The following is a 26,798-nucleotide window of genomic DNA, read 5'->3' on the forward strand; positions in this document are numbered from 1 at the left end:
GTAGGTCCAGTCACTTTTGGACGGGCTGCAGGAAATCTACTGCCACTGCTGTGAAGAGCATATACCCTCTGAAGTTACGTGAATGTGGAGCAACCACAGTATATATTATTAATCACTAAACTGGACTAGTAAACCACATGTTTCAATAGATATTTAGAGAATATTGCAAGTATGTAATAGGAGGTTTGACTATAGCTATAGACTATTTACACTTCTGCCGTCTGGCAGGCGGTTCTGGAGCACCCAGACTCCAACCAGCAGGTTCAGGGACAGTTTCTATCTACAAACCATCAGGATACTGAACTGCTGAATTGCCTCACACACACTCACATACACATGCACAACTCTACTTTTGTTCTGTTTCTATTTTATTTCTATTCTATATATTTTATCTTTTTTGACACATATTTTTATTCTGATATTTATTCTATTTTTGCTTCTGTGAAGGAAGATTTTCATGCTGTTAAGGATAAACACTTTAACATGGATTTTCCTGAAACGGTATATACACATTATGAAAAAACATGGTCTATTCATATTCTGAAGGCCTTTAAAACACCAATAGCTGTGCCAACACTTTTTTTTTAAAGTAATTGTGTCCTCAAAATGATCTTATAATATATTTATGAATATATTTTCTGGTTTTATGACTCTGCTTTACTATATAATACTGAATAAATGTTCAAATACAAATTGTGGCTTCTACGACCTTCGATTAATGATGTAAACAACTTTTCTCCTCTGTGGGGTTGTGGTGAAGTCACCGAAGAATACACTGTTGCCCATAAAGTTGGAATAATTTGGTTTTCAGACACATTCCTTTTTTTGTTCCTATTTATACATCAGTCATATGTTTGGCAGAGATTGATCAATAAGGTTTTGAGAGGGTATACACTTAATCTATCAAGAAAAAAAAAAATCACATCGTTAAAATCATTTCATGAGAAGAGACAAAAGATATTTTATTCCAACTTTTTGGGCAACAGTGTCCAATAGAGACATTATTGGTTTTGGTCAAATTAATGGTGTTGCAGGACTCTTTTTTTTTTCAATTTATATATGTTTCTTTCATTCAATCACTCATTCATTCTGTTGGGTTTCTGTGTTCCCATAATTCTTTCTCCTGCTTCTTCAGAACAGCTATCCGCACCTCCTCTGCATCACCTTCTTCCCCACCTCGTCTGCCTCCCTCAGTACCCCAGTTCACTTTAGTATATGTGCAATACTACGTATGAACTATGGCTATGGCCCTGAAAACACATGGCACATTCTTTGCTTACTGACAACCTCTTTCTTCATAGATAATCCTTCATAAATTCAAGTATGTTCACTGGAGTTTATTTCTAATCTGCTATTAAAAATGGGATTCTGTCCTCAAACAAGACAATTGCAACAACCTACACTACACTGTGTGTGTTTATTGGCATCTTGTTTCTAATCTCCAAAAGTTTCAATTCAGATACTTGCACTTTTCAGTTGGCACACTTATTATTATTTATTTTTTCCATTTCAGTTGTGATTGGTTCCAAATACTTGACCACTTCCAGTGTTTCCAATATTTAAATTCTGCTCCTTCACATCTCAGAAGGAAATGCACTTTTCACTCGAGCAGTTGCAAAGTTACACTAAGGATGATGGACATCTCTTTAAAAATGAGATGTCCATCATCTAATGTTGCTGAGACATTACTAATGAATAGTCTAATTAAATATTATACAATAACCTTGAAATGCATCATTCTGCATTGGGAACTTTTGATACTTGAAACAGGCTGCTATTTGCTATTTACTATTTTTCTGTACTTTCACACTGAATGCATTATTACTACTACTACTACATACTATGGTGTGTTTACATCTGATATCACTATACTTTTTAGGTGAAGGGTCTGTGTTTATCATTGGTATTCTCTGTGGAATCATAGGGTGATGCTGCAGCAGGTGATGCATTCAGCGCCTTACTTTGAGCGTATGACAATAACGCATCTGTCATGCATTTCTTCGCATTTCAAGTCAGTTATTAATCAAAAATGATACCGGTTAATTGATAAAGATAAATGTTTTTCCTCAGTGGGCTTTTCTATAAATCTAATGCATGTATAATAATGCATGTATAATAAGGTAAAAAGGTTCAAACGGAGAAATGAATATCAAAAAGTAATCGAAGACATAAAAGCACTATCCGAGTCATGGTCTGCTCAAATAAAATACACGAAACAGGACTTACTTGATTTTCAATATGATAAATTCTTGGTCTCGTTTTGCAGAAGTTGCCCCCAGTGTATTCCCAGAAGCCTTCGGACAGGTGCAGGTCTTATTTTCTGTTTTCGGTACCAAACTCCGTCCTGCAGCTTCAGCGGCTGAAGCGACTGAGCTGCTCGTTCAAGCAAAAGAGAAGGAGACGCTTTCACTTGTGTCCTTCCCGAGCGCCAAGATGAGAGGAGGCGAAGAGAGGAGAAAGTGGGATGAGAGCAGTGTTAAAAGACCAAGAGCCCCCCTCACCCTCCTCGCTCTCCCCCACCTTACTGGAAAATCCTTCCTGGAAGGTGAACAAATAATTAACAAGGGTGCTTATCAATTAGTTTTTCTTTTCTTTTTGTTCTTTTGTCAGAAGTAAGAGCTACTGTAAGAAGTAGGGAGGTAAGCTGTGTACTGTTCTTGAATATTGTGAGCAATAAATGCATGTTAAATATGCAATAACTGGCTTTAATGTCCACCAGGAGCAGAATCACTCCACAACTAGTTAATAAATAAACTTGTTATATAATAAAGCATTTATATGAAGTTCTGAGGGTTAATGCAAATAGTTTCCAAGCACCTGTAGACACCAAACAACATTTAGTTGCAGTCTGTTTTTGTGCACCTGAAAAAAACTAAGCACTGTCATTGAGTTTTCTAGTTGTGTGCTAGCATCTCATGAGAAAAACAGCGGCAAAATTGGATAATAAAGATGCCATTTAACATTGGTATTATTGTAAGCTTATATGCAGACCGTTGTTTTCGTCACCCACAGGTTTCCCGAAGAGCAGTTTTGAAGCTCAGTGTTGTTTCTCTAGCTGCCGCCATCTTGACAGCACCAGACTAATTAAAAAAAACGGGCAAAGAGGTGCCTCCTGAGTTGAGCTGAGGCAGGCAAAATGTGAGGGCATCCATCTCTCATTCAAAGGGACCACAACTTGAACGGATATAATTGTAACAATTTATAAAAAGTGAAATTAGCAGTAGTGTAATAGCCTGTTTATTTATTTAAGTAAAATTGGGCTCTTTCAACTCGCTGCTCAGTTGAAAATCAAAATTATAAAAGCCATCAGTATAAATTTAATAAAAAAAGTGAAAGACAACAAAATGGTAAACACAAAAAAGTAATTTCTATAGACAGTAAAAGACAGTGGGTTGTATGAGTTGACTCTTTCCCACCTGTAGAGTGAAGGTTTGGTACTATGAGCGACCTATTTCACATTACCCTAAAAAAATTGTTTTGTGGAGCTTTAAATAATGAATGAATCTCTGGGACCTAATAATCTTACAGAGGAGCTGTAGTTAAGGATACAATTTACTGACACTGAATTTATTTGAAGGCAAAAGTTACAGCTCATTCATGTCTGTGCCTAATTTGTAATGCATTTCAAACATATTTTTAATTAATAACCTTGAAATATGTTTAATCTAAGTTGTTTCTTCTCCTTCTAGGCAACGTCCTTGACAGTTCACAGACCCTCTATGCTTCCACATATGCTGATCCTGCTACCAGTCCCACACTGTGCTCGCCGTATGTACCGTGTTGTACTGTATGTGCAATCTGCAAAATGGACAAATTCCTGTTGGCTTGGCGGTGGGTAATAAAAACTGAATTATGCACATGGGGCTGATGCTGGCCAGTGACTAATATGTGTCTGAGGGTGTGTGTGTGTGTGTGCAAAGGGTAATCTGCAGTCTAGATCCCAATAACTTAACCCAGGGGGCAATAAGTTCCACAAAATCCATATAGTAGTGCCCAGTGAGATCAGCAGTGCTCTTTCATGTATTTCAAGGCTTTATTAGCACAGTAGGTGATTACTTAATCTTATTTCATTTCAAATGTTAACAGCATTAAAAAATATTGTGTGGAAGCACATTTAAGCGAAGCTCTAAATGATTCAAATAACTAATAATATCTAAAAGAATATTGAAATTAAAAGAATATCTTGTTATTGCTATTTTACTTCATTCTTTATCCCCAGCCATGAAGAAGAAAACTTGTTTTCAACCTATTAAACCTAGCACAGCCCGAGAAGAAAGTCCAAAGCCTCTTTTGGATTTAGAATTTACAGAGCTAATAACAAGGAATAAAATGAAATTATTCACCTTACTGCTCATACACAAGGAGATTAGGGGGGGATAATCTAGAATAGAGAACAGATTAAATCACATGTTGCTTTGCAGTGTGTTCTCTGTCTGCAACCCAAAGGCTGAAGAAGCCCAGGAATACTTGGTGAGTGAAGGGCTTCATGTTATGACTGAAGGCCTCAGGCTGCTTCAAACAAAAACCTGTCTAGTCGTCTAACACAGAAAAAGAGAAAGTTGAAGTTTGACAGGACAGCTTTTAATCTTAGGTTATGTTATGTTATGTCAGACAAGCCCCCTCACTGTCCATTTTTAAAACTTGTCTTAAAACCAACTTTTATTCCTTGGCTTTCAACCCAGCATGAGACCCTGTTTTTATTTAGTGCTTTTAGTGTTTTTTATTGTTTTTATTGTTTTATTGTTTTACTGTTTTTAATAGTTTGTCTTATGTTCTACTCATCTATGTACAGCACTTTATTTCAGCTGTGGTTGTTTTTTAAGTGCTCTATAAATAAAGTTGAGTTGTGTTATAGCTAAAGTAAAAATTGACCACTCTGCACAAAGCACCAACTTGTTTTTTTCTTGTTTTGTTTTTTTTTGCTTCTAGCTGTGCTTCTGAGTTGTTCTGCATATGTGTTTATTCTCCCTACATTTTACTTTCATGATGGCGGACAATAAAGCAAACATGATTTTGGCAGAGTGACCACTTTGAAAACTGGCACTGAGGCTCACATCTCACATGTTCCATGCTTGCTTCAACATTGTTAAGTGGAAACATTAAACATACATTACACAGCACAGTTAAAGCAGCATTGTTTGCAGATAAAAGCATGCTTTTAATAGTTTTGTAAGGATTTAGTTTATTTCATAATGGTGTTCTATGAGTAAAATGCTTTTTGGACAACAAATATATTCTGTCTGATTCTTGTTGCCTTAATATGGATGACAGTGGAGTTTACCAGAATTCGAAAAAAGTTGCTAATAGATGCTACAACACTGACATTAAACAGATGTTTTATTCACCAATATAAAAATGTGATTTTAAATATGCCGCATAAAAGAGGCTGGATATGTACAGGGTGCAATGCATCTGTGATGTGATTGCTAAGATCAAGATGTTTTTAACAAAGACAGAGAACGTGGTGGGGAACCATTTCTGGTGTCAGTGCAGGGTGATGTCAGGTTTGGTGTGTTTCTCCTTAATGAGCTTCTCTGTGCCAGCAGTCCTGTGTGGCTTTTTTCTGGAAGGATGGCATGCTGTATAATTAATGCGCCTGCGTTGAATTCGCAGCAGGAAAATAGCGCTGATACACCCTTGTTTAAGGACAAACAGTTGCCATAGGAGGCATAAAGTGGGGGAGAGTGAGAATGTGGAAGAATGGTATGTTTACATCTGCATGTTGGTCATCAAGTCTGAGGAGAAGAACTTGATGATGCAGTCATGAATGAGAAAGGCAGAGATTTGGTCACTGAAACAGCAGGAAATGAACACTAGCTACATTCTATTGCTTTATCTTAACAAATATTTGAGCTGGGTGTGTTTTGAAAGAAGAATTTTGAAACTGGTAGATGTGTTTTGAGATATACACCGATCAGACATAACATTATGTCCCTCCAAAACAGTTGTGACTCATCAGAGAATGGACATGGGCCTTCTGAGGGTGTCCTGTGGTGTCTGGCAACAGAATGTTGTAGTGAGGGCCTTTTGGTCCTATGAGTTGAGGCGAGGGGCCTCTGTGGATCATCCCACAGATACTTTTTCAGTTTGGGATCTAGTGAATTTGGAGGCCAGGTCAACACCTTGTGCTGTTCATCATGTTTTTGAGTTGTTCCTAAACGGTTACAGAAGATGAATGAATGAATAAATGAACTGCGAGTTTTAAAGCACAGGCAAGCCCAGGTAGAAATCTGTTTATGCAAATGAAATGAGCTCTCAGATTCGTCTGGTTCCCGGGCTAAATCAGGAGGTTGACATTTTTACTTAATATATTTCACCAATAACTAATGTATGGACTCCTAAGAAATCTAGTATACAGCGGAATTCGAATTTTAGCTTGTCCTAGTCACTACATTTTGAACAAATTCCTGGAAACTAATGATATTCCCAGTATTAGCGTCCTGACACACTAAATTGTGATAGTGCACAAGCTGGTAAACATTATTTCTGCATTATTTCATGTTAGCATTGTCACTGGTAGCATGACAGCATTTAGCACAAAGCACCACTCTTAACAAAGTACAGCTTCACAGGGCTTGCTGCTACAAAATTCATTTTCAGCTATTAAACAAAAGTTATCAAATGAAAAAGAACAACAACTCTGCGTATGATTTGTGGCACCTGACAAGCTGCATTTTAGATAGATAGGACCAAAAAAAGGACACAACTGATAATGCAATTAATTCAGTGATCTTAGTTTTGGACTTAGATGGTACATTGTAGATGTCCTGTAGACTGGTACCTTGGTCCTCTTAGTAACACGGTTAATATGTTCAAAGTAGTCTTCAGCTTTCAGATCGCTTATACATTTAGATATATCATAATATTATAATATCATAATCCAATATGTCACAATCTACTGCACCAGTTGTCTGTACCTTGGTGAATGTTTTCATGTATGTTGTTTTACAGTATCATACATAGGTTTTTTGTAGCTTTTTACCAGTAATTATTCTAATGAGTCATATTTGTTATGGTAATGATTTATTAAGTTTAAGACCACAGTGACAAAACCAGAAAGTAACCATTTCAATTTTCCAAAATAGCAGATTTACATTTAAAGGCTAGAAGGAGGTGGATTAATCAGCTGTTCACTGTTGGTCAGCCACTCCTGTGCCAGAAGAAATACACCGATCAGGCATAATATTATGACCACTACCCCCAATATTGTGTAGATCTCCTTGTGCCTCCAAAACAGTTGTGACTCATCAGAGAATGAACATGGGCCTTCTGAGGGTCAACACCTTGTGCTGTTCTTCAAGTTTTTTGAGTTGTTCCTAAAGTGTTTTTGTGTGTGTGCCTGTGTCAGGCTGCATCCTGCTGGGGGCTATCAAGGAGTGTCATTGCTATAGGGGGTGGGGGTGCCTGGTCTGGTCTAGGTGGGTGGTACATGTCTAAGCAACACATGAATGCCAGGTCCAAAGGTTTCCCAGCAGAACACTGAAATGTCACAAGATGGCCAATGTTATTTACTTCACCTGTCAGTGGTCATAATGTTGTGGCTGATTGGTGAAAATATGAGGATCATCAGGGCCATTAATGTTCCTTGAGAAACATTAAGTTAAATCCTCAGTTCGACTGGTGTATGTGCAGGTTTTCAACTTAAGTTACACTATGGCATTTATCAGTATACAAAGTGTATGCTTTATAGACATACATAAAGCACTTGAAAAAAATATTGAAAAGACATTGAAAACTACTACTAAGTTAAGTTTTCCCATTAATAAAAGCTACAAGTGACTTAAACTTCAGTTTTTTCTAATGTCACAGCCATAGCCATGAAGAACGTTGCTGTCTGAACAAAGCAGAACATTATGACATTATTATGTTTTATGTTGGACCTAAATTATTTAAGTGACACAGGATCTACCTCTTTTGGGAGCATTTCAGTTAAATTTAATGTCCAAATGGTAGGAAAATAAAAATACACATGGGGATGTAATCATAACTCTTTGCTGAGCTTTTCCTGAAACAGCTACACCACTGACTGGATTAAAAACACTTCAAAAGTGTTTTTGGTATACAAGATCACAGATACTGTTTTTTCCCCATGTCTTTTCTTGTTGCAAGAAATACATGACTGCCCCCAAGTGGCAGAAGCACCATTTAAACACAATGTAAACCCTGAGGAACTAAAGTTCATATTCTTCTTCTCTAACAGTGCAGTTAGAAATATCAGGTAGCTGGTAGAAACTTAACTAGTAAGCTGAAAGATTGGGTACAGTTTTCCTGGTTTCTACATTTAACACAGGACCATCAAACCCCGCAGTGAGTCACTCAGTCAAAACCACATGCCTGCCGTCTCAAATGTTCATTTAATATGAGGTTACGTTCACATTGTCTCTCTAGACTTGGTGCTATGTAACTGGGGTTTGGAGGCCAGTGTCCTCTCCCACTCCGCTTCCACCACTTTGTAAAGTTCCATCGTGGCTCTTGCATCCTCCACAGAAGAGTGACCCTTCCTCCCAGTCTGAGGGCAAAAGAGACGAAAAAAAAAGTTCAGTATTATGTTATTTAGCTGAATATTTGACACACCTGAGGTGTACACCACAAACATATACACCACACACTGCATCCGCAAAGTCAACAGCATCGTGGATGACCCCACACACCCCTCTCACACACTCTTCTTCCTCCTTCCACCTGGGTAAAGGTACCGGAGCATACGGGCCCACACAACCAGACGGTGTTGAAACTATGTGGTTGGGGAGTAGGAAGGAGTAGTATGGGCTTCATTTTTAGTCAAGTATTTCTACACACTTGATGAACCGCTACTAGTTTGCTGCAATGACCCACTGGGCTCTTACCGCTCTCTGTTTGAGAAGAATATACCGTCAACAGTGCGCTTCACTGACATTATTAACTCATTTCTCCTACCTGGATGTCACGGTTGAAGATGGCCTTTGTGAGTCTCTTTAGTGAGGCACACTCATTCTCTGCAAAGCCGGCCTTCAGGTTGAGAAGAGATATTCTGGATGTGTCCCTGGTCAAGGCATTGGGGTGTGAATAACCGAGGACCTTGTAGTCATTGTGGATTGCATGGCCAATCACCACCTTTCCCCTGATGAGCTTCAGTATCTACAGTAGCAACAGATAAAACATTTCACTCATTGCTTCTATGCAGAATTGCCTGAAAGATTTTTTACTCAAACTTGTGTTCACTGTAAATATGTAAAACCATTCAACCAATGTATTTTTTTTTTCGTTAACAAAAAACAAAATACACGGCTTATTTTCTAGGATTTCTTTAGCAGCAGACAACACTGGATGCACCCAATGCGCCACAACCCATTTCTGTGTTCTTGTTACTTAACGCAGCAGAATCCTGAATAAAACATGAACACCCAAGTTTGCCCCCATGAGACAACAATCAGAGATGCAGAAGAAAAGAGCAAACAGAGAAACAAACACTGCAGCAACCTCTGAAAGCACCTGGAATCTAAATTAAGAATAACCTTCTGAAGTGTTTATAGACTGTTCTAATAACTTGTGCTCAAACAGTGGAAAACAACAGGAGATAATAGCTATCTGATGCATTACATTGTGTGAAGCATGTTAAGACGCTATTTGGGTGATAAAAGAAAAAAATATGTTCTCACCTCCTTCCTCGCCTCTGCGTACGCCGTGGCGTTGTTAAGGTCACTGCGTCGGATGCCACTCCATCTGGTGCGGTAGTCAGTGACGGGCATGGATGGCTTTATGAACTTATCATAAACCACATCTCCTTCATAGGACACTATACTGCAGCGTGCAAGCTGGCTGATGGCCCCTTTTGGTCCCGCGCCCACCATCTCACAGTCAATAGCGAGATATTTTGTGGGTATCCCTGTTGATGACGATGAGGGGCCGGGGCCAGAGCCGGGGCCAGGGCCGGTCGCTGTTGATTTTGTGTTCACCAGTTCCTTTTGGTTTTCATGGCTTCCTTTGCTGCTCACAGAGAAAGACAGGGGAGGCAGGCTGTGTGAGGATCCCAAAGGCCCGGAGCTACAGTGTGAAGCACTGGATGTACTGGCTAGATGAGGTAAACTTCGGTTTTGCTTGGAAGTGGTAGATGGTGGAATACTTCGGTATGCTCCATTTTGGCGAGGAGTTTGGTCATGTCTGGTGTCTGCCCTGTAGTGGTTGTATCCGTGTTTACCTTTAACGCAGCCCTTTGTCTCTAAGTATTCCGTATTTTTAAGAAAGCGGTTGTTTTTCTTCTTTTGCCTTCTTTTTGCACTTTTTGTCTGTGCTGTGTTGTTGGAAGGACCCGTAAAGTTCCTAATGTCTGACATGTTTTCTTAACTATGGTGTGGCTCCACTTAGTTTGACTTCCGCAGCAGGGTCTTTATCCTTGTATCCACTGAGACAAGTTCACAGGCAACATCCTGCAAAGCAAACACAGCTTTAGCACTGTCTTGATTTGCTGGCGCTTAATGTATAACGTCTTTATAACATACTATGTGACGCGATGGGCTGTCTATATAATAATAATAATAATAATAATAATAATAATAACATATTACTTTTCCATTCACTCAAAATTCCCCGTTATTTGACAGTGTTTTTAGCATTCAGAGGTCAATCAGTTTTCTTCAACAGGAACGTAGCAACAACCTGGAGATTCTCATAATCTAAATATACCTTAAACATTGCTCAAAAGACTTACAACCAATAAACTAAGGACTGTGTACAAACCAGGGAAATGAGCACTTACTGTCGTAATTATGTCGTGAATTAAAATGAATACAGTTCAACCAAGCTAACGTTAGCTCGCTAAAGCCAACTCGGTGTTTGTCAATTGTCGGACATGATTGTTTCGCAAAGGAAAATTAGGCCTGTTTGTGAACACTCATTGGTCGATAGCGGTAGACTCCTCGCGAGGAAATATCTGAAAATAACTTTGTAAAATATAAAATCCAACCTGCAGCACAACGTGACCCACACGAGTCTTCCTGCTCACAACAAACTATCAATATCCGGGGCATGTTGCCTTCCAGGAGAGCAGGAAGAATCGGAAGTTAGACTATTTTACGATTTAATTAAACGCATAATCTTGTTGTCAGTTTAATCTAAAACTATAATGATAGCTAATTAATCGTTTTTATAAGCAGTTTAAAGAAATTGAAAATATAACATATTTTACTCAGCCTGTACTATTTATTTCAAAGTAAATTTACTTTGTAAAGTAAAGTTATAACTTTACATCCAATTGTGTAATATCCAGTTGCATTAGAATCGTAAGATATTACTGGATTAATGGTAAATATAATATAAAAAAAAATTCGGATATATAATATCTTAAATTATAAGACTTGCATTAAGCTTAACAGATTTTCCCACCAACTAAAGCAAAAATTGCTTGGAGCACATGAACGCCTCATAATTTTACGCCTTAAAGTCCCAGTTAGCTACGATTGCTAGCTAGTGTCTTAAAGCAGTTAGCGCAATTAAAAGCTCAGCATTTGCATTATACATGCGGATTTGAGGCGTGCGTTGGTAACAGTCTCAGGCTGAGACTCTCGGCATCTTAGGTTCACTTCGTCTTAAGTGGAAAAAATAACGCTGCGTTATCCAAGCGAACGCATGTTAGCATTAGCTTCCCCTCAGGTTCCATGTCGGTAGAACTGTCAGCAGCGCAAAATGTGGAGACGTTTACACCAAGCTTCACAGCGGAGCAACAGAGAGAGCTGGCGAAAAGACTCACCACTTTCCTGTCCCAGTACAGCCACCTGTCCGACTCCTATATAATTGTACGTATCTATGACAGATTCCTGTTTTCACACTTGGTAGCCTGTCCAGTTCATGTGAAGTAGTGGGAATGAGTTGTTTTGCAAAAAAGTTTTTTGAAAAAAAAACATTCCGAGTTTCTAGGTTGCATCAATAATGTGTATTTTTGAAATGTGCATGTAAGATGATGATTTCACAGCTCTCTCTGATCACCAGATAATCGGTGCAGCCCAGTAACAATATATTGTGTATTTACTGAGAAACATTATATAGAATACAAAAGTTTTTATAGCACACATGTTATACATGCCCTATCTTTATGTAGTTTCTCTATTAAATATAAGTTAGATGTTTCCTCCATAGGAGTTCTTCACAGAAGATCTCTGGCACACACTTCCCAGCAGCTGGCAGCTGGTGCTGCAGGACCTGTCATATCCTCAGGTTGCAGACCTATTACTGGATGTTGCCCATGAAGACAGGAGGTAATACTGGATGATAATTATAAACCTTAATGAAAGGCTGCACATGTCAAAAAGCAACAATAGTAAGGTAAAGATGAGCATCACGGAACCAAACCACCAAGATGTTAATACATAATAATATATGTCATGAATTTGTTTTCTTGTAACATGTCAGTTTTGGTAAAGGTTAATCTACCATTCAATACACGTGCATAATTTTCCAGGTCACATCAATTTATTTTGGAAAAATAATATAACACCTGTATTGCTATCATCCCAGAATTTCACAAATGATGCATTACTAGTTTTGAAGTGATGCTAATGCTAATGTAGAGATGCTAAACTGGGCCTTACACAGAATATTATGACAATAAATATATATTGCATTGAGAATAGTATCATCATTATGAGGTAAAATAAACATACAGACTTTGTCGTTACAGATATCCTTCAGTATGGCCTCTGTCCCTCTTGGCTTTCCGTGCTGCAGCTCATGCCTTGGCGTTTCCCAGAGAGCACAGACATGAGCGGGTCAGAGCAGCCGGCCCGATGAAGCCTGAGGAGTTCCAGGAAAACCAGAGTCAGAGCTCACTGCTGGGGCACATATTCAGGAAACACGTTAAACCCAAAAAACAGCATGAGATCCGCAAGCTGGGAGTGGTACAGAGCTGCTTATTTTCTGCTATCAAGTTAAAACTTTAATTGATTTTCTGTTAACAGCGTTATGATGGGTTTTTTTTTTCTGTTCCCAGCTGGTGAAACAACTTTGTGACCAGACTGACTGCAATAGAGTTGTGGATGTGGGCTCTGGGCAGGTGATTTACTGTGTTAATTAGCTACACGCTTAAACTGATCTACTGTCAGCAGTGGTGTAATGCGTCAGCGCGACATATCAATACATCAGATTCAATAAGATCACACTCAACAATAGAATTAGGTGTCATAGTGCCATGTTAATTCAATTCAATTTCAATTCAATTTTATTTATATAGCGTCAATAACAATACAAATCGTCTCAAGACGCTTTACAAAAACCCGGCCTGAAACCCCCAGAGCAAGCCTGTAACATCCGAGAGATGTAGAATAGCATGCTAGAGATTTGAACAGAATTGTAAATCATCACACTTTGAACACTAAGACTTGTCCACCTCTTTGCTTTTGATAGGGTCATCTGACTCGTTTCCTGTCCTTTGGGCTCGGACTGTCTGTTACTGCCATTGAGGCTGATCACACTCTAGTTGCTATGGCGTCTAAGTTTGATGGGCAGTTGCTGTGGGCCTTGGAGAAGGAAACCCAGAAAAAAGTTGGTGATTTGTTGAATATATTGATCCCAATTATTTTATACACACAGGTTGGTTTTGTGGAAGCGTCTAATTGCCTGAAAGATGGAAAAGAAATATTCACTAGTTTTAGGTCTCTGTCTCTCTGCTGTCTCCAAAGGAAATCTCTGTCTCTAGATGTCCCACTCTCTGTACCAGCTCTCTCTTAAGCTCTTGCTTAATTTTCAAGCCGTAAAACCAAAACAGTGACCTCATTTATGCTAATTTTCAATGCATTTGATAAATTCTTAATATAAAATATTGATTATGGTTGCTTTAAAGCTTTGAAGTAGAAGTGTTCCTTTGCGTTTCTATCTTTGATGGCATCAAACCAACAAAAATATTAATAAGCATCTTCTTGTTTTTAGAACTTCTCTTCCCAGCTCCCAGTATCACAGTGCTTTCCCCGCCATGTGGCCGGTTGGGTAAACCCTAAGGCATCATGGGAGGCTTTCATCAATCAACTAAGAGTTGCAGACTGTGTCAGCAAAAGTCTGCCAACTTCATTTGGACCCAGCAAAAAAAGACTGCGGAGCTCCGAGCGTCAAGGAAGCCCTAAACCTCAAGACTCATCACAGCAACCATCAAAGAAGAATGAGTCTGAAGAAGAGTTATCTGCTGAAACCTGCTGCTCACGTATCCAACATGACTATCAAGAGGGTGTAAACCTTGAAGAAAACAGCCTGCAAGACTATCCAGACTTTGTCCTGACTGGTCTCCACGCCTGTGGTGACCTCAGCGCCACCCTCATCCGACACTTTGTCAACTGCCCATATGTTCGTGGCATCACTTCAGTGGCGTGTTGCTACATGAAAATCACAACCAAAGAACACCCCACCCCACCAGGACTGGTCGTACCTCCCACTACACTGACACCAGGGCACGAATTGTGTCCCATTGAGTTCGGCTACCCCATGAGCTCCTGGGTGCGGGGTTTGCTGGGACATCAGCTGTCCTATAAGGCACGAGAGGGGGCTTGTCACGCTGTGGAGGACTACGTGCAGAGGCTCAGGGCGGAAAGCGAGTTGCTCAGGACGCACTGTTACCGCGCGATGCTAGAGACTTTCATCAGGGACACGAAGCCAGATCTACGCAGGGCAGGAATCCAGACCATTAAGAAAGCCCACTTATTACCTTTTACAGAGTGAGTGAACACTGCAGGCTCGAGCCACTCACACAGGTTTTTGGTCTTATGTTGTGACAGTTCAGTGTTCTGCTGGGAAACTTTTGGACCTGGCATTCATGTGGATGTTACTTAGACATGTAGCACCCACCTAGACCAGACCAGGCACCCCCACCCCATAGCAATGACACTCCTTGATGGCAAAGACTGGGCAAAGACTGTCCCCAGCAGGATGCAGCCTGACACAAACACACACAAAAAACTCTTTAGGAACAACTAAAAAAATACATGAAGAACAGCACAGGGTGTTGACCTGGCCTCCAAATTCACTAGATCACAAACTGATCACAAGGGAGACCTACACAATATTAGGAATGTTATGAATGATCAGTTTAATTAGCTTACAGTGCCAGTGTGAGACATTTCTGTATTAGTTAACTAATAGCTAAATAGCTTAACTAACAGATAAAGTCCTCCTCTGTCTACATCTTTCTTCCACTCTAGATACGCCCGACTGGGTCTGGTACGGGTCGGCCTTCCTCCAGACTTGCCCCTGCACCCAGAGCGAGTAAAGGACATGTTGAGCCAGCAGGGCAGGGTGGTGGTGTACTTCAGTCTGGCCTTGCTGCTGGCTCCTGTGGTGGAGACGTTAGTGCTGCTGGACAGAATGATCTACCTGCAGGAGAACGGTGAGCCTGAGGATGGAAATTTGATAACTTGCTGTTCCATATTTTTGCGGTTGCATCCCCTTCAACTAAAAGCATTGACTTTTCTGCAGGCGTGGACAGTCAGCTGGTTCCTCTCTTCGACCCAAACTTTTCTCCAAGAAACTTTGTGCTGGTGGCTCTGAAGCCTCGTGGATGAGGAAGACGAAAAGCGAAAGTCTGCCAATCATGGTTTTTAGCGATTTTACATAATTAATATTAAGGGAACTTTTTTTTCTGTCTGAGCTGCTGACACATTTTTTTACTTAAATGAATGCATGCAGTTGTTGCAGTGGGATACTTCAGATCTTTAGTTCTTACTTACATGAACCTGATACACTGCAAATCTGTAAAGTAGCTTTTATACCATCTGAACATCATGTTCTCATCATGCACGTCACAGTGGCCATCAATCAGCGTCACCATGAAAGCACAGAAGCAGCCATGTTTTAGCTTTGTGTTTTATTTTTATGGTTTCTGCATACACCCGATTTATTACTTTTTTCATTTTTATAAAGTTCTGTTGCACTGTCATGGTTTGTGCTTTTTTGTGTGTTGGTACCTCAGTGCAATAAACAAAACTTTTTTATATTGGTTGCAGCAGTGTATTGTTTTGTGTAGTGATACAGTAGTCTCAGGTGATGATGAATATGTGTGGATGCCATAGATGCCCATTTCTTCCAATCTGACTAAAAAGAATTAAAAATGTCTGTTTTAATGAGGCACTTTGGTTCCACCGTGGTGCAGTGATTAGCACTGTTTCCTCACAGCAAAAAGGTTCTCGATTCAAACCTGCTGGAGTTTGCGTGATCTCCCTGTGCCTGTGTGGGTTTTCTCCAGGTGCTTCGGCTTCCTACTATAGTCCAAAGACATGCATGTTGGGTTAATTGGTGATTCTAAATTTCCCGTATATGTGAATAATTATTTGTCTCATTTTGTTAGCCCTGTGATATACTAGCGACCCGTCCAGCATGTACCCGCTACTCTGCCATCAGTTAACACACTGTTTCTCTGTTGACTTCTCATAGTTTTGAGATATTAAGTCATTATTTAAGAACTCTTTCTTTTAATGGGCTATATTATCTTTTTATAATACAATAGTGGTGAGTTGTGGCAAAGATTAATTTTATCCATTCAGTTTTATTCCCCACCCCAAGCGGAATAAAAAGAACCACTGAAGAGTTTTCTATACAAGTTAAAGGGGAACTACTGTTTTTTTACAACCTGGACCTTATTTCTGACATAAAATACAATTGTTTTCTCACCCATATAACTTTGGTGTCATTTGTAGTCGTTCGGGAGATAATTAGATCAGCGTATGTCCATATAGTGGGAGTGACTGGGGCACCGAAACTCGTTCATTTCACCAATATTTTGTTATCTTACGCTATGACATCTGCCCCAACATTAAAAAGCAAATGGTTCTCTCCAGAGCCAGTGTTTGGCTTTGTTGTTAATTTTTTTTTCTTTTCTTTTTTTTACAGCTTTAATGAATTATATAGTACAAACATTCTGATTTTAAATGAAAAAAAATTGATCTGTCTCTGTGTAAATACACATTAATGTTTCCTAAATTAATTCAGTGGAAGCATGCTATTGTCTCTGTTTTCCCCAGTAACTGTAAAAATGCCTTTACCTTTCCAGGTAATGTTCAGGAAATTATAGATCCATAAAATAAAATGGTACATTTTGGGATACATCATTGATGATTACACAGATTTGAATTGTTTTCTTCTGTTGGACTACCATATTCTTAACCAAAAAAAAAACATAACATTGCATACTTCTGAAGACGCACTCATATATACATATACAGTATTCACAATGCAGAGTTGAACTCACTGTTAGCTCCTCCGATTTTGCCTATTCACAGGAACAACAAGCTTGACAGCTGAGAGAGGTATGTAGCTGCAAAAGTTTCCTGTAACCGCTTGTCCTGTGAAGGGTCACGGGAGGGCTGGAGCTTAGCTCTCACTGGGTGAGAGGCAGGGTACACCCTGGACAGGTCTTCAGTCTATCGCAGGCTAACAGAGAGACAGACAACCATTCACACTCACAACCTGACCAGCATGTCTTTGGATGGTGGGAGGAAGCCAGAGTACCCGGAGAGAACCCCGGCAAACAAAGCTGCATAAATATATTTAAATTTAAAGGAAAATGTGTACGATCTGATCAGATAAATGTTTCTACTATACTATAGCAGCAGATTCTAAGAGTGTCTTGGACAGCAACCTCAGAACCCAAGTAACAGATATTAAATCTTCAGGAACAGTATGCATAATAATCCCTAAAGCATTTGATCAGTATCTGTTTTTCAGCAGCTGCCGTTCCACATTAAAATTATTTACTCACCTCTTCAAAGGTATCAGGTGATCAGGTGAAGAAGCAGAAATAAAACTCCTGTCTTGTCACTTTTATAGAGCTGCATTATGAAATAAAATCAGGTACTTCCTATTGGTTGTTGTCTTGTTCACATGATCAGAAAAGGCGAGGCTTTCAGTGTCAGATTTAAACATTTGACATTGTAAATGCATTTTTGTTTCATTTGCTTCAGATAAGCAAAGCAGTTTAACCAGTCAAAACAGCCTGTGGTATGTTCCTACGTCAATTTTATTTCTTCTTTTGAACCTTGACAAATAGAGTCACATACAAGAAAGCCCACTCAAAGATGAAATCCTTCACATAATTTTATTTGATTTATGTTATACTGCAATACTGATTTAGATCATAATTTACAATTCCACTTATGTCTAACTTTAAGTGAACACAAAATAATAAAAAGTGGTTCACACTGTATCATACTGATATAAAAACACAACTTGAATCTCAGGAGTATAGCAGGAGATTTTTAATTTTGGGCCACATCAGGCAAATATAAACTGCAGTACACTGAATGCTAATACAATTTGTCGCAGTACAAATAATCTGGTTATGTGTTATGTGACAGCACATCAGCACATTAAACTCAAGCCAGATCTTGCTTCACTCTGTATGAAATGAGTTGATGGTGATGTGACATATTCATTGATTGACTTGCTTGCAAACACATATAGTGCTGTAAGATAATACGTAAGTAGACTGAAAGTTTAGGACAAACTCTAAAGGTTGCCTTTGTAATAATCTGCAGTGACATTTGTTAGAAACAGGATTATCCAGATGAAGGCACGGAGATGACAGTAAATATGACTTCCTTGTAAGAACAGTGAGGTTTTGTCATACTTTCTTTAATTAGTTTATTATACTTTTATTTTCTTTATAATAGCTACAGTGTACAAACAGTAGAGGGGACTGTGAGATGTCGTGATAAGGGTCTGGCCATCCAGGAGTCCATCCCTGGACAGTTACATGCATGTAGTTTATACTTTCATCATTAGTCAAGTTATTTGGTTTAAGTTATCACACTGTATTTAAGAAGTCTTATGATTGTTTTATCTGAAAAGCTGATATTCAACTCCAGGCATGAACTTTCTGGGGTCTTTTAAAAGACCCTGATATTGTTCAAAAAGCGAGTTGTTTTGCCTTCATTTAGTCTTTTTAGGTCACTTGGATATTTGGTGTTGGATAATTATCTAATTCTCCGAACAGTGAAATTATGGTTCCACATGGTGGATGTGCAATCTGAGGAATGGAAGTTCCAGTGAATCAGTGACTCTGCTGTTGTTCTTAATATATTTGTGTTGAAATACTTAACATCCAGAGGTTTATTGCGCCAGCTTTATGCAAGAAATTCTCCGCCCCCAGGTTACACAGAAATCACATAATCACAACCAAGTGTTGTGCTCCTTAAAAAGACCCTGATCCCTTAGAATGAACACTGCTGCTTTGAGACCAGTATGGTTCTCATCATGTGTTGAGCATCCTATCTATATGTGACCTTACCAGTGACCACAAATCAATGACTTGTTTGTTCAAATTTGTGGACTGGTACTCCACCTCCAGAGCAGTAAAATGGTAACATAAGTTCTTCATCAGCCTAGGGCATGATTTCTTAACACTCAGCCCAAACAAGTATTGCTATTGTTGTTGTTGTTGTTTTTCTTTAAAAGTCATAATATTTAGCTTAGTGAGTAGTTTTATGTTAGCAATCCATTCATGGTGCACAGATGGAAGTCTAATGCCTTTGCTAATCCACTGAATCCTATGTTAACATGCTAAAACAATATGGTGCAAATATATGCACATCAGCATATAAGCATTGGCACTGTGGGAGTGACTATAGGCTGACCTCAGCAAGTAGATGGCTAGGATCTTAAAAAGTCTTATGATTCACTTTAAAAACCAATATTCCACTCCCTTCCTGACCTCAAACTCAGCAACAATAAAACAGCATGATGCCTCATGAGTGAAATGCAATTCTCCAAATACAAAACTTGTTTTCTCAATCATATACTGGAAGTGTTTGAATATATGCCTATGTTTATGTAACTTGTTTTATGCAACAAATTCTTAGTGAGGTTACACATAATCACAACCAGATGCCACAAAGCATCCCCTGGACTGAATTTCTTGCCCAGGGCTACTGCTCTGAGACCAGTATGGTTCTCATTTTGTGTTAAGCATCCTGTTTATATTTGACTTTACAAGTGGTCCTAAATCAGTGCCTTGTTTGTTGAAATTCTATTCGAGGACTCGTACTCCACCTCCTACACAGAGCAGCAGAGACACACTGGCCACAAACCTCCTAAAGCTTTGTTAAGCAGCCCTGGCATCACTGTAGTGATCACTGAGCGCCATGAAGCATTTGTTGTTGGTGATTCTGGGTTGGTTGCTATCTCCTCAGCAGACCCATTGCAGGAGAGATGACAGGACAAACTGCAGGCCACTAACAGCCAGCTTTTGTCAAGGTTTGGGATACACCACCAGCCTCCATCCGAGCGGAGTTCAAGGCTTCAACCTGAAGGAGATTGGTCAGATTGTGGAGACAGCCTGTTCACCACACATCGCCACGATCATGTGTCGTGTTGTGGTGCCCGAATGCGGCTCAGAGGACGACAGCAGGATGAAACCGTGCCGATCTCTGTGTCAGAAGGTCAAGACAGAGTGCGAGTCCGTTCTCAGAACAAGGCGGTTGTTCTGGCCGATGAGGATCCGATGTGAATCTTTACCAGAATCTAATTGTGTACAGGTTAGTGTAAAATAATGGAGATGTCTGGTGTTTGCTGAACCTGTTTTTAGATAATATCATTATGAAAAGTATATTTCTACAGATAGGAAACTACATTTCAGCTTCTGGCTAAGGTTTTTTTTTTTTTTTTTTTAGCATTCTACATATAAAGGAGACAGCACCACTACAGCTCAATATTTAGCACATTATATTTCTATCTGCATACAAACAGACTGTAAAATAAAAATTGACTGTAAAAGTTTAATTTGTAGTTCTTGGCATGAGTGAAATAGAAGAATTAGTCCTTCATTTATGCATCAGAAAGAAAACAAAGAAATGTCAAACTATTCCTTTAGAGGACAAACATGAAGGAGGGCTCCATATTGCACTATATTGGACAGCGATGCGGAGAAATCCTGATTTCAGACTGTTAGGTGTGATTCAGTTTTGGTAAATAAAAATTATGGTTGTTGCTGATTTATGTTTCTTTCCTTCTAGGGTCAGGACAACCCTGTTCCTCAAACCACCCCTTCAAAACCTTCACAATGTCAGATACTCACTGTCCCTGTCTGCAAAGAACTGCATTACGCAGAAACTCTCCTTCCAAATATTCGAGGCCACAAAACACAGGACGCTGCAGGCTTAGAGTTACATCAGTTCTATCCACTTTTAAAGGTGGAGTGCTCCCCTCATCTGAAGCCTTTCTTGTGTTCCGTCTACCTCCCCAAGTGTGTGTCGGGACAAGCTCAGTCTCCCTGCAGAACACAATGTGAGCACGCGCGATCCGGTTGTGAGGGGCTAATGAACAAGTTTGGCTTTCAATGGCCTGAAGCTCTGAACTGTGAACCATTTAACACAGAGTCCTGTGAACACGTAAGTCCGCCCTCTCTGACTTGAATGTGATGTTGAACACCAGCTTGTTTAAACATGTTTCACCACTTGATGTGATACTTTTCCCTGTGACTGCACCAAACTCCCTGATAAAGATATTGGCAGAGCACATCAAATCACAATCAAATGGTCTCATCAGTACGGTGTCTGAAGCAGCCAGGGAACACATCAATACACTAATATCCTCAATCAGAACAGCTGACGGGATAATAAACTTTGTTGTCTGCTTCCAACAATTTCAAAACTGACATTCTAGCACCCACACCTGTTTCTGTATGCCAGCTTTTCAGTCATGTTTTAAAGGTGGGGGTTCAGGATAGCACGGTCTGACATGTGAACTTGCTCACTGAACTTATGCAAGATTACATGTATTGTATGCAGGGGAATATGGGCGATTAGACCCCCAGGAGGAAGAAGATCACCATGGGAAGCGGTCCTTTAGACAAGCTCAAATATGAAGGATTCTAGACACTAGTGGTAGTGATGAGGAAGTAACCCTGAGAATGGTGCATCTTCGTGAGTGGGAAACCTCAGGTCTGGGTGTTTTCAAGGACAGTAAGTGGTGATGGGTTGGAGGTGGGTTGGAGCACTCTATGGAATAAGAGCAAACCTTATATTTGACAGTGTATGAGTTTGGAGATAGTGTGAAACTGTGCTTGACTTAGAAGGCAGAAAGTTAATCTTCCTGACCAACATTTGTCATAAAAACCAAAGCTGGACGAACAAATAATCGTGGAGTAAACTTTCACTTCTTCTTTGGCAAGAAGAGCAAAAATGGGGCATCTGCAAAAAGGACTAGAGGAAAACAAAAAGATTATTCATACTTAATTGACTTTCTCTTCATCCAGGTTCTGCTCGACACTGTTACAGAAACACCCCCATCAACATGCCAGACAATCACCACCCCTCTCTGCAGAGACCTGCCATATACAGAGACCGCCCTGCCCGGTATTCTAGGTCACCGAACCCAGGAGGAGGCAGGATTGGAGTTACATCAGTTTTTTCCTCTTGTAAAAGTGGAGTGCTCCCCTCATCTCAAGCCTTTCTTGTGCTCCGTCTACCTCCCCGAATGTGTGTCAAGAAAACCAAGACCTCCCTGCAGAACGCTCTGTGAGCAGGCACGATCTGGCTGCGAGTCACTGATGAAAAGCTATGGCTTCGAGTGGCCTAAGTCTCTAAAGTGCGACGCATTTAGCACAGAGTCCTGTGAACATGTAAGTCTTTTCTGTCACTCTAACATGAATATGAAGAGAGGTATGTGTCTTTTAAGACCTCTAGGTGGAGATGGTCGACAATTACAGGTTTCTTCAAACTAGTTTTTGCTCACAAAGGAGACAATGCCAATGAAACCTGGTGTTAGCTTTCAGTTCTTTTTATAACCTTACCTAAAAGATATTATCTCATCAGACAAAAGCTTTGTGCCTTAACCGCTGAATAACCGCTCTATGTGAAGATTTTGCAGAAGTAGAAGGGTAATTGTTTTTCTTTTCTCTTTCTTTTGGTACCAACACGTGAACTACCTTCAATTCTGTTATAGTCTTCCTTTCTATATAAATATGGATAATACTGATGGATTCAAAAGCTACAAATGACTCATTTTATTTTATTTTTTTTTACAGAAAATCAGCAATCAGTGCCAATACTAAGCAAAAATAAGTGGGAATCATCAGGTTTTCTTTGGTATCAAAGTAAACCAGCGATAGTTGTCTGCACATCCAGGATAACACCACGAACAGGTTCTGCAAATTCCTAATTTGGAAATTTTTCAGTGTAGTTAATTTGACAAAAATTAAAGTGAACATGGGCCAGAAAAACAAGACTCAGCAGAGCTTTCCAGTACTTGACATTATGGCAACAGGCTAAGATATGGGGATACAAACTGACTGCCAGTACTTGTCGGTATGTGACAGGCATGATGGACCAAAGTTGAGCTGGCTTCAACACGGAAACATATCAACCAGTCATATATTTGTGTTTCACCTGTTTATTTTTATTTATTTATTTTTTTAAATTTTTTTTTTTTGGGGGGGGGGCTTCCATACTATACAATATGTGACCTAAAACCTTTTTGGAACTTAAGCCTTCTTTCAGTGGCTTAACCCTTTTACCTGAGGACCACAGTTGCTAGTTGCTGTGCTGAAGAGAACAGGACCCGCAGTAACAGTTAGTATTTGTGTCCCCAGTATGGCGTGAGCAGCAGTGGTGGTATCTGCGAGCCAATCTCCATTCCAATGTGCCAGGACCTCTCCTACAACCAGACCATCGTTCCAAATCTTCTAGGGCACACAAGTCAGAGAGAGGCAGCCATGAAGATGTCATTTTTCAGTGCACTGGTGGGGACTGTGTGCTCGGGGGACATCCGCCTTTTCCTGTGTAGGGTGTACGCCCCCCAGTGTGTGGCAGGGCAAGTGCAGCGACCCTGCAGGTCATTCTGTGAGAAAGTCAGACGGGACTGTGAGGGACTGACGAGCAGTTTTGGAGTCACCTGGCCAGAGGAGTTGCGGTGTAGCTCATTCCCAGAAGAAGGATGTGTACCAGTGAGTAATGGACACTTACCTGACAACAGATGATTAAGAACCGTTTAGTTTAATATTTGAAGTGAATCTAAACATCTCCGAAATGCTGCATCTTTACATGATACATGACATGCTCCTTTTCTTTTTCTTTCACAGGAAGAAAGACGACCTGAGGTATTTAATTAAGACATTTTATATTAACTCTGTAATAACAATTTTTGCTGCTCTTGCTCAAACATTTAATTTAATTTAACATAAAACAAGTCATCTCAGCACAGGGCTGTGGCTGTAGTTCAGTTTAGTTTAGTTGTGTAATCCTGAAAGGAGCTGTGAAGATATTACTGTTTACTTAATTAAGGTCAGCAGAGACAAAAATCACAATACAGGGAAATAGCATAATTCCATACAGGGGGAAAATGATGATAATGAAATATCTTACAAATAAGTCCCCAAGACATCTTCAAAATATTTTGATCCAAAACTAGATAAATGCATCATGCATTTGGGTAAGTGGCTGTGAATGAACGAGGAAAGCATCATTGTGCAATGAAAGGCTCAAAGAATAATCTAGTTTGCAAACAAAGAAAGGCATTCTATGTTTGTCAGAGCTTAAAGTGTGAATCAGATTATAAAGTGATTGTTTTTTTGTAGAAAACTTTGCATGGCACCTTTAAATTAATGAAAATTTTACCAGGACCCACTTGTAAAAATATTAGTCCACACCACTAATGAAATTCTAAGAAATCAATGCAGTACCTTCAGTTTATATTAAAGAGTGTACAAGTCCCTCAGTTAACTTATGGGAGGGTACATGATCTTCATTAATCTAACTTTACTGACTGTTCTTGTTTCCAGATGCTGAATGCTGAAAGTGTTCTCACTAAGCTGAATTCTGCTGGCTATTCTGTTCGTGGCAGATGTCAGTTTACTTTACACTTTTAAACGTTAACAACGCTATCTCATCAAGTCAATATTTAACACTGAGGTTTGTTGTTTCTTGTTCGAAATGTAGCTCTAACTCTTAAGACTGCCAGTCTGCTGTTGACTCTCATGGATGTATCCTTTGAAACTCACACTCCTGGAGTTTGTGCCTTTGTTAATCTGCTCAGTGCAGCTACAGTCATGTCTGGTTATCACATAGGCTCCAGGATTAACGATTCAATCCAGCAGCTTTACAATGAAGAATTCTCCTTTTGTAAAATACTGTACGTTGGACTGAGAGAACGGGATCGAACAAAAACAAATATGAGATGCTTCCATAGCCAACTCTACATGATTGGAGAATCAGAAACAAGCAGGAGAGGCTGCTGTGCAGTAAGATGTCGAACTGCGTGACCATGATTTAAGGTCTTTAACCAGCACCTTCAGGCAGACAAGACCGGAGACTTGGATGAGGTAGAGTACTTCAAACTTGAGCACTACGTGGCCATCGCCAGGAGAGAGTTTGTGGGGAGCTCAGAGAGAAGGGATCCGTTTTCTGTCCCTCGGAACCAAATGAAAAAAAACCTGTCTGCCCGTGGTAAAAAACTCTATCATTAATAGTGCAGAAAAAATACACACATTACCATTTCTCTTAATTCTATTGCTCAAGAATACAGAGGTCTTCGTTAGTGGATTGCTTTTCATCATTCAATTTCTCTGTGATGCAGAATTTAAGTTCGATGACGAAACCTTCAGTGTTTTGTGGCAAGCATACGACTCCCAAGGTGGGATCGACTATGACAGCTATGTGGCAGTCCTGACGAAACTTCAGATCCTCAAAGGTAACTGAAGCATAAAGAAGGCTGGCTTGTAACAGTCACCAGTCCCGTACTACATTATGGTTTTACACAAGACTGGACATAAGGTACATCGTTACAGTTTGCTCAGTTAAGGAAGAATTAAGTTCACTAGATTTCTGCTACTCAAGGCTGCAGTAGATGTGGATGGTTGCAGAGTGGTAGTGACATTTTCTGAAATACTAAGGTTTTGAGTTGAAAGTCATTTCGAGCAAACTTCAAACCACACATGAAGCTTTTCATTAGCACATAATGGTCTTTTATTTTCCTATTACACAACTGTCTAAATGGACTTTCAAAATGGGAGCACAGTTATGTTAACCAACTTGGGAATATACAGTATAAATACCATAACAATATATATGATTAAATTCAGCTAGTTTTTAATATATGCTTCTGGTTTCAGATCGTTTCCAGGCCCATATGCTGAATTTGCCGTGTGACTGCCAGGTTGCCAGCTTCTCTTTCCAGCAGGTCAGTTTATAGGTTTTGATTAATGGTTTACTACAGGCTCTACTATTGTTTGCTTAATTTTTTGCAACCCTACAAAAATATATACAATTCTATTTGACAATAGTATGACTTAATTTATGTATTAAGTGCCTCCTACATTCATTTGGGATTTTGGAGATACTTTCAATATCAAGTCACCTCTTTTAAGCAGCAAGCATAAAGTTGTATAATTTTGTTAGCTGTTTAGTTACTATCAATACTTCTTGTGTTATAATCAAAACTTAAAAATGAATCAGTTTGACGCATAATAAGGTTTGTTTCAAATCATTCAATACATAATATGGTGGGATCTGATTGTCATGGTTTGGGATTGAATGGTAATCTTGAATTTAAATAATTTCATGTTTTTCTTTCACCTTTGTTTGATTAATGGTTGAAAAACTGACCACATTTAAATTTAGCTATTTACTTGAACCACTAATAATAAGTCTTTATATTTCTTTCTTCTCAGTTCATGAAATCAGCCATAATCTGAGGATCACACAGGAGCAGAGCTGAATAAACCAGAGGAGGAATGCTTTTAGAGCTGGATAGTAGATGTAGATGTCATACATTATTAATTCCTTCATTAACAAACCTTGAATGTAAAGGTTTAGAAACATTCAACTGTCTGAGCTGTTTAGTGTCTAATGTTTTTTGTT

The 26,798-nt window shown here is 39.4% G+C and overlaps 3 protein-coding genes across 5 annotated transcripts; 2 read left to right on the plus strand and 1 right to left on the minus strand.

Moving 5' to 3' along the window:
• Positions 1-6,889: 6,889 nt before the first annotated feature.
• Positions 6,890-11,599, minus strand: isg20l2 (interferon stimulated exonuclease gene 20-like 2). Of its 3 annotated transcripts, none has more exons than XM_084557155.1 (4): positions 11,495-11,599; positions 9,639-10,406; positions 8,917-9,117; positions 6,890-8,509 (listed from the first exon to the last, which is right to left on the minus strand). In XM_084557155.1, the coding sequence occupies exons 2-4, from the start codon at positions 10,311-10,313 to the stop codon at positions 8,372-8,374; spliced, it is 1,014 nt and encodes a 337-aa protein (XP_084413281.1). In that variant the 5' UTR covers positions 10,314-10,406; positions 11,495-11,599; the 3' UTR covers positions 6,890-8,371. The 3 variants fall into 3 exon arrangements, with proteins under 3 accessions (XP_084413281.1, XP_084413279.1, XP_084413280.1); XM_084557153.1 differs by lacking the exon at positions 11,495-11,599 and adding an exon at positions 10,943-11,154; XM_084557154.1 differs by lacking the exon at positions 11,495-11,599 and adding an exon at positions 10,736-11,154.
• Positions 11,433-16,351, plus strand: mettl25b (methyltransferase like 25B). The gene is made up of 8 exons (XM_084557152.1): positions 11,433-11,771; positions 12,112-12,230; positions 12,653-12,869; positions 12,962-13,024; positions 13,375-13,512; positions 13,897-14,672; positions 15,156-15,340; positions 15,430-16,351. Exons 1-8 carry the CDS (start codon positions 11,634-11,636, stop codon positions 15,513-15,515), a joined length of 1,722 nt encoding a protein of 573 aa, XP_084413278.1. The 5' UTR covers positions 11,433-11,633; the 3' UTR covers positions 15,516-16,351.
• A 3,705-nt stretch (positions 16,352-20,056) lies between these two features.
• LOC311496320 (uncharacterized protein) lies at positions 20,057-26,742 on the plus strand. The gene is made up of 11 exons (XM_084556134.1): positions 20,057-20,480; positions 20,958-21,332; positions 22,199-22,564; positions 23,534-23,887; positions 24,023-24,040; positions 24,722-24,785; positions 24,879-24,922; positions 25,235-25,385; positions 25,516-25,629; positions 26,051-26,118; positions 26,609-26,742. Exons 1-11 carry the CDS (start codon positions 20,088-20,090, stop codon positions 26,630-26,632), a joined length of 1,971 nt encoding a protein of 656 aa, XP_084412260.1. The 5' UTR covers positions 20,057-20,087; the 3' UTR covers positions 26,633-26,742.
• Positions 26,743-26,798: the final 56 nt, after the last annotated feature.

Source organism: Chelon labrosus (genome assembly GCF_963514085.1).
Source record: "Chelon labrosus genome assembly, chromosome: 12".
NCBI classification, from domain to species: Eukaryota; Metazoa; Chordata; class Actinopteri; order Mugiliformes; family Mugilidae; genus Chelon; species Chelon labrosus.